The 12580-nt window shown below is 40.1% G+C and overlaps 1 protein-coding gene across 1 annotated transcript in view; it reads right to left on the bottom strand.

The window, feature by feature from the left end:
- Positions 1–616: 616 nt before the first annotated feature.
- Positions 617–12580, bottom strand: part of musk (muscle, skeletal, receptor tyrosine kinase) — a 31376-nt gene continuing 19412 nt past the window's right edge. The window contains exons 13-17 of the mRNA XM_069705052.1: positions 10377–10551; positions 10099–10285; positions 9824–10015; positions 6971–7119; positions 617–2780 (exon numbers count right to left, since the gene is read on the bottom strand). Coding sequence (XP_069561153.1) covers positions 2080–2780; positions 6971–7119; positions 9824–10015; positions 10099–10285; positions 10377–10551 — 1404 coding nt within the window. The 3' untranslated portion in view covers positions 617–2079. The remainder of the gene's footprint in view (positions 2781–6970; positions 7120–9823; positions 10016–10098; positions 10286–10376; positions 10552–12580) is intronic.

Genomic DNA, 12580 nt, shown 5'->3' with positions numbered 1-12580 from the left:
CACAGCAGCTTAGCTGGGGCCACAACCTCCCATTGGTTTTCAATAAGGTGTAGTGAATCAATTGGGAGGAGGAGCATGGTTTGAGACTTTTGCAAAGGTTTGCTGTGACATTTGGTATACTGACAGTCCCGGTCCCCCATTTTGTGATATTTTTAAAGTACACTTTGTAATTTTCTGTTAAGATAAATGTCCAAGAAGGTATTTTGGTGTCTTTATTAAGCAAGCAAAACAAAAACAAAAAAAAGAAAAGAAGAGTGGGGGTTGGGTTTTGGGTTTTCTCCTTTATTTTGAAGTCCTCCTGTTCTGTTGTTCCTGTGCCTGTCCTTGTGTTTCCCACCAACTTAACTGGCTCACCTGTTTTCACTTTCCCGATTGTTTCCCCGCCCCTGTGCCCACCTGTTTCCAATAGACCATCAGCCTCTTCTGCTTATTTACCCTCAGTTCTACTTGCCTTATGGCCACATCATACTTCTCTGGTGCTATGGTTGCAGAGCCTTTATTCCAGTGTGTCATCCATATTCACCCTTGTTTTTGTGCTTAGATTTTCATGTATCCTTATGTGTCTCTGTCAGTGTTAGGTCCCCCCCCCCCCCCCCTCCCCCGCCAGTGTGTCAGTTCGTTTTTATGACTTTGTTTTCGGGATTCAGTCCAGTTTGGACTCGGTGTACTTTGGTTGTATTTTACCTCCTGTTTAAAGATTTATTTATTTTTCTAATTACTTGTGCTTCTTAGTCGTGGAAGCATCATACCTGCTAAACATTATCATGTTGGGAAGCATGCACATGTGCAAAAACAAAATAACAGTTTAATTCCCTCCTCAAACTAACTCTTACTCACATCTGAAATATGAACATGTTTATTTGCAAGCAATACAAAGAAATATCATACTTAATAGGAAGTAGGTCATTTTTTTTAATGTAATGTAACAAATAACAAAAACATATCACACCACATTTAAAAGAGTTAAAACATGTCAATCATGGTTAAGGTATTTTCAGTTGACAACATTAGCATCTTTGTTTATTTTATATTAATCTTTGTTGATGTTAACACTGTGCCCATTCTGTGTAATGATATGACTCCAATTTAATTTAAAGTTGAAAGGACACCAGAGAACAAAATTTGATCAATATGTTTCTATCTTTGTGAGAACCTATTTAAGATTTAGTCTCTGAAATGAGGATTTATTTGCACATTTGGGACATTTTGGCCATTCTTCACTTACAGAAGAATCTATTTTAAGGCACAGGAATGGATCCAGTTAATGAGCTCCTGCATAATTCTAATTAAACAAATGTCTGTGCCTCAGGGAGAGACTTATGGACAATGATGACGCGGGTCGGAAGAATTCATTAACGTAAAAATAATTTTAGCCTATGCCTGCTGTAAGTTACCTGAATATCAAACAAAGGTCAAACAAAAAACATCAACAAGAGCACAAAGAAAAAGAAACAAAAGTAAAATGAGAATGCCCCAAAATGGAATAGCAACTTGTCTATAAAAGAAACAACAAAAATGGTTTAAAGTGATTGTGTGCCACTGTGGAATTAGCTAGAGGTGACTTGAATAGCAAGGTCTTTAAAAAGTATGGACAGTGAAATACAAACTGTATCATCAGTCCCTTTCTCTGACACATACTGCCTCTCTGTGACCAACAGTGCGGTCTCAGTGACCCCTAGTCAGACAAAATCTACCAAAACTGAAGAGAAAAATCCATCAATTCAACATGCAATGGATAAAGCACAAAGTTTTAACAGCATCTATTGTTAAAATGGTTAAAGTATATCTGCTGGACTAGGCTTCAAGTCAACACATTTCATAATCAAAGCAGACCTATATGATGGACAGCTCCTGGTAAATGGTTAGAAATTGAGGTCCTAAATTAAAGGTTAGCAATGTACAAATCATTACAATATGGCAAGTTGGGTACAGGACAAAAATTGGGCAAGGAAAAAAAAAAAATCACTGAACCGTCTGAGTTTTCTAGGTATGCTTGGGCTCTGTGTTTCCAGGCATCAAATTACCACACAACTCAACACTTTTTTGCATAGGGACAAACATGTTCAGATGTGTCATGGATCAGCAGTCAGCCTCCGTGTCAGCATTCGTGCTCAGTCTGTTCTGATGCATGCGCTCCAGTATCCGATGTATACTACTGAAGCTCGGCCTATCTGATGGGTGTGTGCTCCAACAAAGCCTCATCATATTGTACAGCTCCAGAGGACAGTTCTCAGGACAGGAAAGGATGTGACCGTCCCTCACATAGTAAATAACCTCCTCGTGGCCCATACCGTAATACGGCTGCATCCCATGGGAGAAAGTCTCCCACAACACCACCCCATAGGCCCACACATCTGATTCAGTAGTGTAGCGGTTATAGAAAATAGACTCTGGGGGCATCCAGCGAATGGGGATGGCGTCGTTCTCGTTGGCTTTGTAGTAATCAGCTGAGTAGATGTTTCTGGAAAGGCCAAAGTCTGCGATCTTCACCACCATTTCCTCCCCGACTAGGCAGTTCCGGGTGGCGAGGTCACGATGGACAAACTTGCGCTCCGACAGATAGGCCATTCCTGCAGCAATCTGCTTGGAAATTGACAACTGCTCTGCACAGGAGAGCGGCACAGCCTCCAGCTCAGAGGAGAAACTGCGACCTGATAGGCTGGCCCGGCTCAAAGTGCGCACCGATTGGGTTGGAGATTGTCGACGAAGGAACTCATTGAGGTCGCCGTGGGCCATGTACTCAAACATCAAACACATTGGTTTTCCCACTGCACACACACCTGAGGAGCACACACAGACAACTCTTACTTTAAGATACAGATGATATAAGTAGGCTTGAGAGTTTTGAGAGAACACAAATACTCTGCCACATAAGCACATTGGTGACATCATTAAACGACAGTATTTTTTCCTCCACAGTATGACGTAATGATTTAATTCACTTAACATACAGACATAAACACAGACAAAACGATTTGTGATGTGTACATGGTCACTAATAAAAACTGATGCATGAGTGTACTTTAGCAGCCCCATGATATAAACACAATATCCTTCTAAATTAACCCTGTAGTTTCATGTGCATGTCTGTGCAGCTGTGGGAAAATGGAGTAGTATGACTGAGGCTGCACATCTCCTTCCAAATGTTTTGTGCATTAGGTAGCAAAGGTTTCCACAGATTTTCAGTTTACATTTTTGAATGTGAAAACAAAGTGTTTTGATATTTAAAAAAAAATCCTTCCTTCCATACCTTACCTCAGCAAATGTTCTTTTGTCTTTTTATGTAATAGCAGTGTGTCTGAACACCTCAAAGAGCATATATTAAACATGGTGGACATTCAAACTTTGTTAGACATGTAAGAAATACTTGTAAATGTCAAGGAAAGAAATGAAGCACATTGGCAGCGGTGACCAAACTCATTCTACTGAATTTACTACTTATTTACTCGACCCTCTAAAAGAGTGTCTGTCTACTTGTTTATTCATGCATTCCTCTAAATGTTTTTTGCAGTGAATTAGAGCATGCACTGTTACGGCTGTGCAGCCCTACATAAGTTGTGGATGTCTCGTTCATTTAAACCTGGCATTCGCAAGTGTCACGCACACACACACACACGCACGCACACACACACACACACACACACACACACACACACACACACACACACACACACACACACACACACACACACACACACACACACACACACACACACACACATGTATCAGTTGTTTATAACTGTGGAAAAACACCAACAAATCACCAGATTTGCCAAAAAGAACAGAAATACACCATGTTCATCAAACAGTAGGTTAAGTTTCTCTTTGTGGTCTTTTTAATTTAGCTCATGACTACTACACTTTATGTAGTTGTGATGCACTGAAATGTACAGACTCACATTGGCTACAGTAAGAATGTCGATTGATTGCACTTCATTGCTTCTGTTTTGGTAGCCCAGTCTTTTTAAACGTTTTGAAACTTTATTCTAACCCAAAGATGTTTATTTTAACTTTACGTGGAGATCCCAAAGCCTGTTACCAAAAAGTATGTAATACATATGTTAGGCTGAGTTTTGGGTAAATCAACGAATGGCCTGATTTACAAATACACAGACTCATTACACAGTCAGCTCTTGGACTGGTACAGCTCTCCATGGATGCCCACTGTAAGTGAGGGAGAGCTCAGAAGTGCAGTTCAGCAGTGAGAACTCTACGAGACTGATAATAAGAAAAAAAAGAACCTAGTAATCTTCATTACAAACTATTTATTTTGACTGCAGTTCAGTTCCAGATAGGTGGAACTGTGAGGCAATTACTCAAAATATTATTCATACAATTATGATATGATAATATTTTGCATACTTCTTAATATATTAAGAGACATGAAACAAGATCATGAGAAAAATAGAAGACAACATAATTAAAGATAAGTCAGAGACACACTAAATACACAAAGTACCAAAACTGACGGAGAGAGAGCAGAAGGAAGGTCCAGCAGCTGAGAGCAGAGCAGGTGGTGTTTACATGGATGTTAATACTGAGGTGAATTCAACCAAACAAGCATTTAAAAGTCTCATCAAAAGAAAGAAAGGTTAGTTGAAGCCTTTGGTGTTATTTTTATTTTATTTTTTTTAATTTTTACAGAAGAAGAATTTGCAACATCCTTACTTGGAGCTTTTGGTGAGAAGGGGAGGCTCGGAGGAGGTCATGCTCAGTTAGTTCATGTCCCGTGGGTCACGGAGGGGGACAGCTCACCAGAGAACAGGCTCTGATTACTGCTCACTGAGGTGTTTGTGTGTGTGTGTGTGTGTGTGTGTGTGTGTGTGTGTGTGTGTGTGTGTGTGTGTGTGTGTGTGTGTGTGTGTGTGTGTGTGTGTGTGTGTGTGTGTGTGTGTGTGTGTGTGTGTGTGTGTGTGTGTGTGTGTGTGTGTGTGTGTACGTGGCAAAGGGTGGAAAAAACAAGCAGCAATTCAACAGTAGCAACCTTGGCTGAAGGTCAGTAGCTGGATTAAAATGTTTAACTGCATCGCCAAATATACAGAAGGCAAGAAGCTTCATCCTGCACCCACACATGCAACAAAGCAATGACATGTGGACGTATGGTATCTCTAATTCTGACACATTCATGTCATGGATGATGCATGTATTTTTACATGTGATTTGCGATGTATTATTAGTCCCAGGGGTAATTAGAGGTTAAGGAAATAATCTAATCAACTCTGGTTTCATGTGCACCAGAGACTTTGCTGTTTGTGTGTCACTGTGCAGATGACTTATCTGAAATAAATGTCACTCAAAACTGAAAAGTCAGATGCTGTAGTCCCCTAAAAAATTCACTTTTTCTCTGCAGTTGTGAATGTTGATTCAAAAATATCTCACAACCACTGGAGCTATAAAAGTAAACGTCTGCACAGAAATTGAGCGATGATTCTGTTTACTCATCGACAGTGCCAAAAAGAATAATGCTGCATCTCGAACTATCTTCCTGGAACTTCTGTATATTTGGATGTGAGCTGTTTGTATTAGATTAGATAGGCTGCGTTAGTGCAGATAAACTTTAATCGAGGAGTTTTACTCAAGCCAACAATGACATTAGTTGTCAAGCGGCACTCGTGGCAAACAGTCCGATCTGAATCGCTCATGGTTTTATGATAGCAAGTGAAAAAAGATTTGAGGAAAAATACTTCATTCAGGAGAATTACTGTGTATGTAAAAACTAGGGCTTGAATGAACAAAACAAAAAAATCATTGTTTTTTTAGGAGGGATTTGAAGTGCAATTCCCCTTTATTTTCTACGTGATTTGTTCACTTTCTTGCAAACATTTTGGTTGCTTTTGTATGCACTGCAAAGTACACGGAGAACCGAAGGAACCATTTATTTTAAATACGTGCTACTATTGTGGGTCAAACCTTCAAACCAGATTATTTACATGCTTGAATACAGGAGGGATTCATACTTTGAGTAAAAGCTTATTGATGACTAAAACTCAACTTCTCCTCTTAACATTCTCTTGAATACAGAAGATTAAACTTCAGTCTGTGTTTTTAAGGCTCTGAGAAACGGAATTGACAAAATCAAAGTGGAAATCTGGATGTATTTCTTCTGGGGAAAAAATGCCACACAGACTTAATGAGGGGTTTGATGTTACGTATTTTCTCTTCAATGAACTGACTGTATGATTTACTTGTCTGTTGTGGACACCATGATGCAGAAGAGAAACAGTTGATCCAGATGAGGACCTGATCACTGAATCATGCGATCATCCAATAGGATGCCTTTAACACATTGACATTTAACACAATGGATGAAGCTGGCTTTAGCCTGTTGCTTCTGTTTGGGCCCTGATGATGAGCACAAGTGCCAGCCTGTGACTCCGCCTGCTGAAATGTTCTTTTAGTTGCCTTAACTTCTTTACGTTGTACTAAGTATGGTGACAAGTTTCCCATCAGATATTTAGAACAGGTTTACCTTAACAATGCCATAGAGCCTTAAGGATTGAATATTGTGTGAAGATTTTGCAGAGATGTGGAAAATTACTCAAATAAATAGTCATGAGATGAAAATGATCCAAGTTATTAACTATGCATCATATGATCTTGGTCAGAGCCCCACTTCCCGCTATGATAGCTGTATTTATCTGGAAATTAGTGAAATAAATAAATACATTTTTATAATAAATAAATGTATGTAGTGAGACAGGTTCATTATGTTTCTGCTGATTTACGTGGGTCAATCAGTTGCTTTTATAGGCCCTACTGTCTGTTTTTATACGTCTCTGTCTGTTTGTCTTCTTTCTCCCTTTCTGTGTTTCTCTATCTGTTTTTTCACTTTCCCTCTCCCTCGAGCAAACACACTGATCCAGCAGCTGTCTGATGTAAAATCCAGCTGTGATTTCATGTCTCTTTGGAAATCTGGTTTTAGCCTGCACACTTTTTCTACCTCACACACACACAAAAAAAACACACAAACCTAAAAGTCGGACAATGTTTGGATGGTCGAATTGGGCCATGAGCGCCGCCTCTCTCTGGAAATCGTTCTGCATGTCAGCTGAGGCTTCCTCCTTCAGCATCTTCACTGCGACCATTGTGAAAGACTCCATTGGCAGCAGGCTTGGTGCCCTGCCAACAGACATGCACACAGATATTCAAGCAGAGGTCTTGTCAAGACAGCATCTCTTCAGTGGCAAGACACTCTTCAAATATTATGAATTTTAGTTTTGTATTGTTTTGTATTTTTCAGTAATTCATTAACCATATTTACTGTGATGCTTTAACCAGAACAAGTAGCCCAGAATAACAGCTGTATACGTACATTATAAATGTCATTTACTTGGAGGAACCAAGAAACACACACACACATTTCCTGTGTTGGCTCAAAGAGGAACAAACTTAGCTGAACATTTTGTTTCTCAGTGGAGATTTATATATAGTTTGCAGGCAAAAAAAACTATGCAAAACACCCATACTGTACAGTTTATAGAAACTCACTCAACACGTGGTGGGAAACTACAGATTGAAACATGTTTGTCAGGTCAGAAGTTATTTACCCCTCATGTCTATTTAAGTAACTGTGTGAGAGTGTGTCTGTGTGTTTATGTGTGTGTGGACACATGGACCAAATGCTTGTGCTACCTGTACATTTATAAGATTATCTTTACCTTTGAGTGAATGTGCATGCAGGAAACAACCTGTATTTGCACGTACGTAAAGGTTTATATGTATAAACTGTATAGTTTGTGTATACTCTGCGTGTATATGACGTTTTACTGTAAGTGTGTGTTGTAGCTCTTGTGCTATCTTTGTAAAGACCAATAACAGCCTTAAGTCCCTTTTCCATTGGCAGTACTGGCTCGGCTCGACTCTGCTAATAGTTTCGAGTTGTATTAGCTGAGACACCTCTACACTGTGTGATTTTGGACTGAGATGCAAGTTAACAGAAATGTGCAAAATCTGTGATCGTGACTCCAAATTGGTGGTCCTAGATTTCACTACGAGACCCTCACACTGATGACAGTTTCAGAGCTTTGATATCGTAAAGTAAGAAACAGATTCCAACCAAGATTTTCAGATCTGTCTCGCACAGTAAGACATACGATAAACTTATACAATCGTTGTTGTCACAGTGTAAAAGCATCTTCAGGACTATCCTTAAATCAACATCCTGACATGAATAATCACAAGAATGTGTGTATATGACTGTGTGTGTTTGCATTATGTTCCCAGGGGTGTCCATGTACTGCACCATTTCACCGTGGGATTACCAACTAGCCTTAGATTTGATATCTATCTATCTATGATGTCACAGAGAGCACATACAGCAGAGCTAATACCAGTATGTAGAGCAGTGTACAGGTGCCCATCATATGATGCCAATCAAATCTAGGTTAGGTTAGTTTAGGTTAGGTTAGGTTAACCTAACCCAGATTTGATTGGCTGCACACTACATGTGCTACGGTTAAAATGCCACAAACTATTATAGTGCTGAGCTGTGAAGGAGCTATCATATGATGGGCATCTGTACATTGCTCTACATACTGGTATTAGCTCTGCTGTATGTGCTCTCTGTGACATCATGCCCTTAATTCAAGACATTACAATTGGCTGTAATGGTTGTCTGTCATGGATGTACTTGCTTTCAGATACTCTGTGAGTTCCTGTGACAGACAGAGTAGATTATGTCACGACAAACAACTGGATCTGGATTGTTTTAGTGACACACTAAGTTCACAGTTGACCCGCTGATCCACTGCCTTTGTTGTATTCTTTTGCTATGAAAAGATGCTACAATATGTAATATACTTTAAATGACAGGAATTTAAGCAGATCCCATCCACTGTTCTGCACAAAGAGGAAAACTTCTTACAGCTCAAGCCTAATAAATAGACAGGTAAAACTCAACCACTGCTGACAAAACTGTTCTTGACAGATTTATGATATTTTAGAAATAAAACTGTGACCCAGGTTTGGTATTTAGTCTAATCATGGGGATTAGCGGGAGACATTTGTGTCTTGCTGTGAACAGGGTCAGTGCAGTGAAAGTGACACCTGTAACAGCTCTCTATGTGACATTGTGAATGACGCAGCAGTTCTCAGAATGACCAGTGGCCTTGATAGCCAGCTATCCTCCTCTGTATCAGTCCCGCCTCCACGACTCTTCTCTTCTTCTGTTTGAGATATATCTACATCATCATGTTAGCCCCTGGCAGCGATTATTATAATGACTTAATAATATTAAAAATGTGTCTGAGTAATGTAGTATTGTATTTTCCTTTGTCTCTCCTTTTACAATCTGAGAACCCATTGGCTAATGGTGTAACGAGTAACCCATGTAGCCAGATGATATCCGAGCCAACACTTCCTTTTCCATGCACCAGTCATTGTTTACAGTCCGATTTGCAACTTGAGACATGAAAATGGAGTTTATAGACAATTTCTACAACCAGATTGTCTCGCAATTAGCCAGTTTAGTCTGAGTAAAGAGTTTAAAACCACTATAATAAGACTAATGAAAGCTAAATCATCATTAGACGATAGCTGATGGGTTCTGAGATTGCATTTCGTCCAATACTTTCCAGCTCTTCTGTTCTCCAGACAGACTGTTTACCTGCATGCAACCAAAGCTGGCTCATACGTAATTTGTCAACACAAACAACAAACCGAAATCAGGACGGTTCCGGTCCCAAAGTCTTGTACCCTTGCCTACAGATTTAGTTTTCAATGTATTTATAGAGATTACTCCATTTGTTGGATAGATACAGAATGAAGTTAGAGTCTATTTCCCCTTCCCTCCCCTGCTCCCTCTGCTTCAGCTCCCCCTTCTCACCTGGCTTGAAAAACCCGTCCAAAGGCTCCCTCTCCAATATCTCGAACATATTGGATATTATTCCGGGGGTACTCGAGGGCCAGCAGCTTTGAGTTCAGCAGCAGGGGAACTCGCTGGTACATGGGGTTGGGATGGAGCCGATCCAAAAGGAGCTCTGATGGAAGAGCACTCAGTGTCGGGGTCTCCATCACTCTGTTAAAAGACAGAGGGGGTGAGAGGTAAAAGGATAGAAAGATAAAGAACTGAGGATCGTATCTTTCTTGTCTTTCTTTGACCTTTTCCGGTTCCTCCACTGCTTCCTCCGCCTGTAGCAGGCGAGGATGATGATGCCGAGGAACACGGCAGTTGCAAGTATGGTCAGGACAATGACGATGACGGACATGGAGTAAGCTGGAGACGATGCTGTGGACATGGGAGGGAGACGGGGAGGCTGACGAGGGATTGTTGACTCTGTCTTCATCACTGACACAAACACAAACAGGAAAGTCAGGGACATAGAATCCAGAGTTTTAGATCAAGTGAACAAGGGACCAAAGACAGCAGAAGGCAGTACCTGATGCTATGCCCGATTCCCCACACTGGGGCACAGTACAGTACTCCCAGCGTATGTTAGGATTTGAGGTGTAACACCAGGGCTTGTCACTGATTCCTCCTGGGTTCCTACAATGGTTGTGTGAGTTTTTCAACTCTGGAATGATATCCACAGAGAGGCGGTGCTGGTGGGGAAGCTACAGGATGAAACATAAGGAGGAGGAAAAACATAAAGATAAAAAATTAAAGGACCTTTTCTCAACAAAGTGTTACAAAAAAAAAAGCTGTACAGAACCATCTATAGCAATGGTTTTAACATTTTGGCAAGGATGGGTTCACTTCATGTACTTTACTGTTGCATCTTTCCAATTTCTTAAGTGTTTTGTTCAATACACTTGGTACCCAGCCTGCGTGTCCAGATGTGTTTCTATGTAATCTGTTCTGCTGCTGGCCGTATGCTCTGGAGGGGATAAAGAGGAAGCAGACTTGGCTTGAGGGATCAGTAAAGTCTGATCGATAATTTCTGTCTTCATTTTGTTCTTCAGATATCCTAAAAGAGTTGATTTAAGCTGATTTTTAAAGACAACTTTTTTACTTTTTTAGGAAACCTTTGACTTTTAAATGAAAAATGAAGATGACCTTCCAAATAATTCAGTGCATTTCTCAAGGTCCTGTGTTTGGTCTACATTAAGGTTACAGCTTAATAACTTGGGGGTCATAGAAAGTTCTGTTGTGAGAGGGACAATAGGGGTTACATGATTGCTCTTACAATTTAGACTGCCAACTCAAATATTAAACATCTGGGGTGTCAGAAGCTTTTAATTATAAAAAGATCAATGGTCAAATCAAACCCAAGGGACATGAAGATATGAGTTGAAAAGTTTGGTTTCATTACAGAATGTGTCAAGCCAACTGCACACAGGGTTCACTTTTCGCTGGTGTCAGGAATGTTAAGAGCAACAAGTCTTCATACCAAAATACAACTCTGTATCAGACCAAAGTGTGTAATACACCCATCAGGCCACTACAGTATGCTGTGTCAAAATCACGTTTTGCCTCGCCAAGACATGAAAAACCACAAGGTTAGGTTTTGGAAAACAAAGCCTTGGTTAGGGTTATGTATGAAAATGACTTGGTTTATGTTTGGAAAAGATTTCTTTAAAGAAATCCACCACTTTTTTATGGACCCAAGCCCTGGTGTCCTGGGCAATAGTCCAGAGTTTGGTCTATCTAACTATGCTCAACCCAATTCTCTGTTTGTCCTATTTTGTCACATGACCTCCATCACATGACCTCATTCTTTGCCCCGATCATATGCACTTTTCACATCAAGACGAGACAAATCCGCCGTCGCTTCTCCCCAGCTTGTCCAAATATGGTCACTTCTGGCTCCAAAATGGTTCAAACTCAAGGCTTCAGGACGGCAGTTCACAAACCAAGGAGTGACATTACCGTTGGGTGCTGTTTGGGCAAAACATGACACTGACACGGTATCCTCTCATGGACTGACGGGTGTATTACACACTTTGGTGTGATACTGGGTTGCAAAATGACAAGTTACGCGACTATTGGCAGAAAATGAAATGCAAGTCTTCATTGTTAAAATACACCCAACTATCCATCCCAGTCTTCTTCCTACAGATGTTCCACAGTTCTATACAAATTATACAATCTTATACATGTATCCTTTTTGTCTGAGAGAGAACAATCAATCTAATGACCGCAAGCAATTGCTTGATAGAAATTAAACTTGCAAAAACCAACATGGTTGCTTTTCTGGTTGCATTAAACAACATGATGTAACAAACTGCTTCATGAGGTAACATTGCTTACTACATTAACCATCATGTATTAATTCATTGTGGGCGGAATATTAAGCTCATTAATAATACCAGGCAATGGCTCAAATTGCACATCTACTGAAAATGAGAAATGTATAATTAAATGTGACGCCTTCTTTGAAGTCGTAATTGGTGGCCATTCAGTTATTACATTTTTATGGCCTACTTGAATGCAGCCTTTGTTTGGCTGACTCATTAAACATATCATCAGAATGACAGAGCGTTTTACTGTATGTTTAATTTGTTAGTAATGTTTTCCACATCTCTGCAATAAAACAGAATCAAAGTCTGACTGCGGTGCTTCTCGGTATGACTCAGCACAAAAAGGGACAGAACTCACACTATACATCTATGTATACAGTATACATGAACAGAAATGTGATAT

The sequence above is a fragment of the Brachyistius frenatus genome, unplaced genomic scaffold, assembly GCF_029030835.1.
Source record: "Brachyistius frenatus isolate BFR_SWC_R1_liver_20210118 unplaced genomic scaffold, ASM2903083v1 Contig_3, whole genome shotgun sequence".
NCBI classification, from domain to species: Eukaryota; Metazoa; Chordata; class Actinopteri; family Embiotocidae; genus Brachyistius; species Brachyistius frenatus.
The sequence above is the reverse complement of the archived record's forward strand: the minus strand, read 5'-3'. Positions and strand labels throughout refer to the sequence as shown.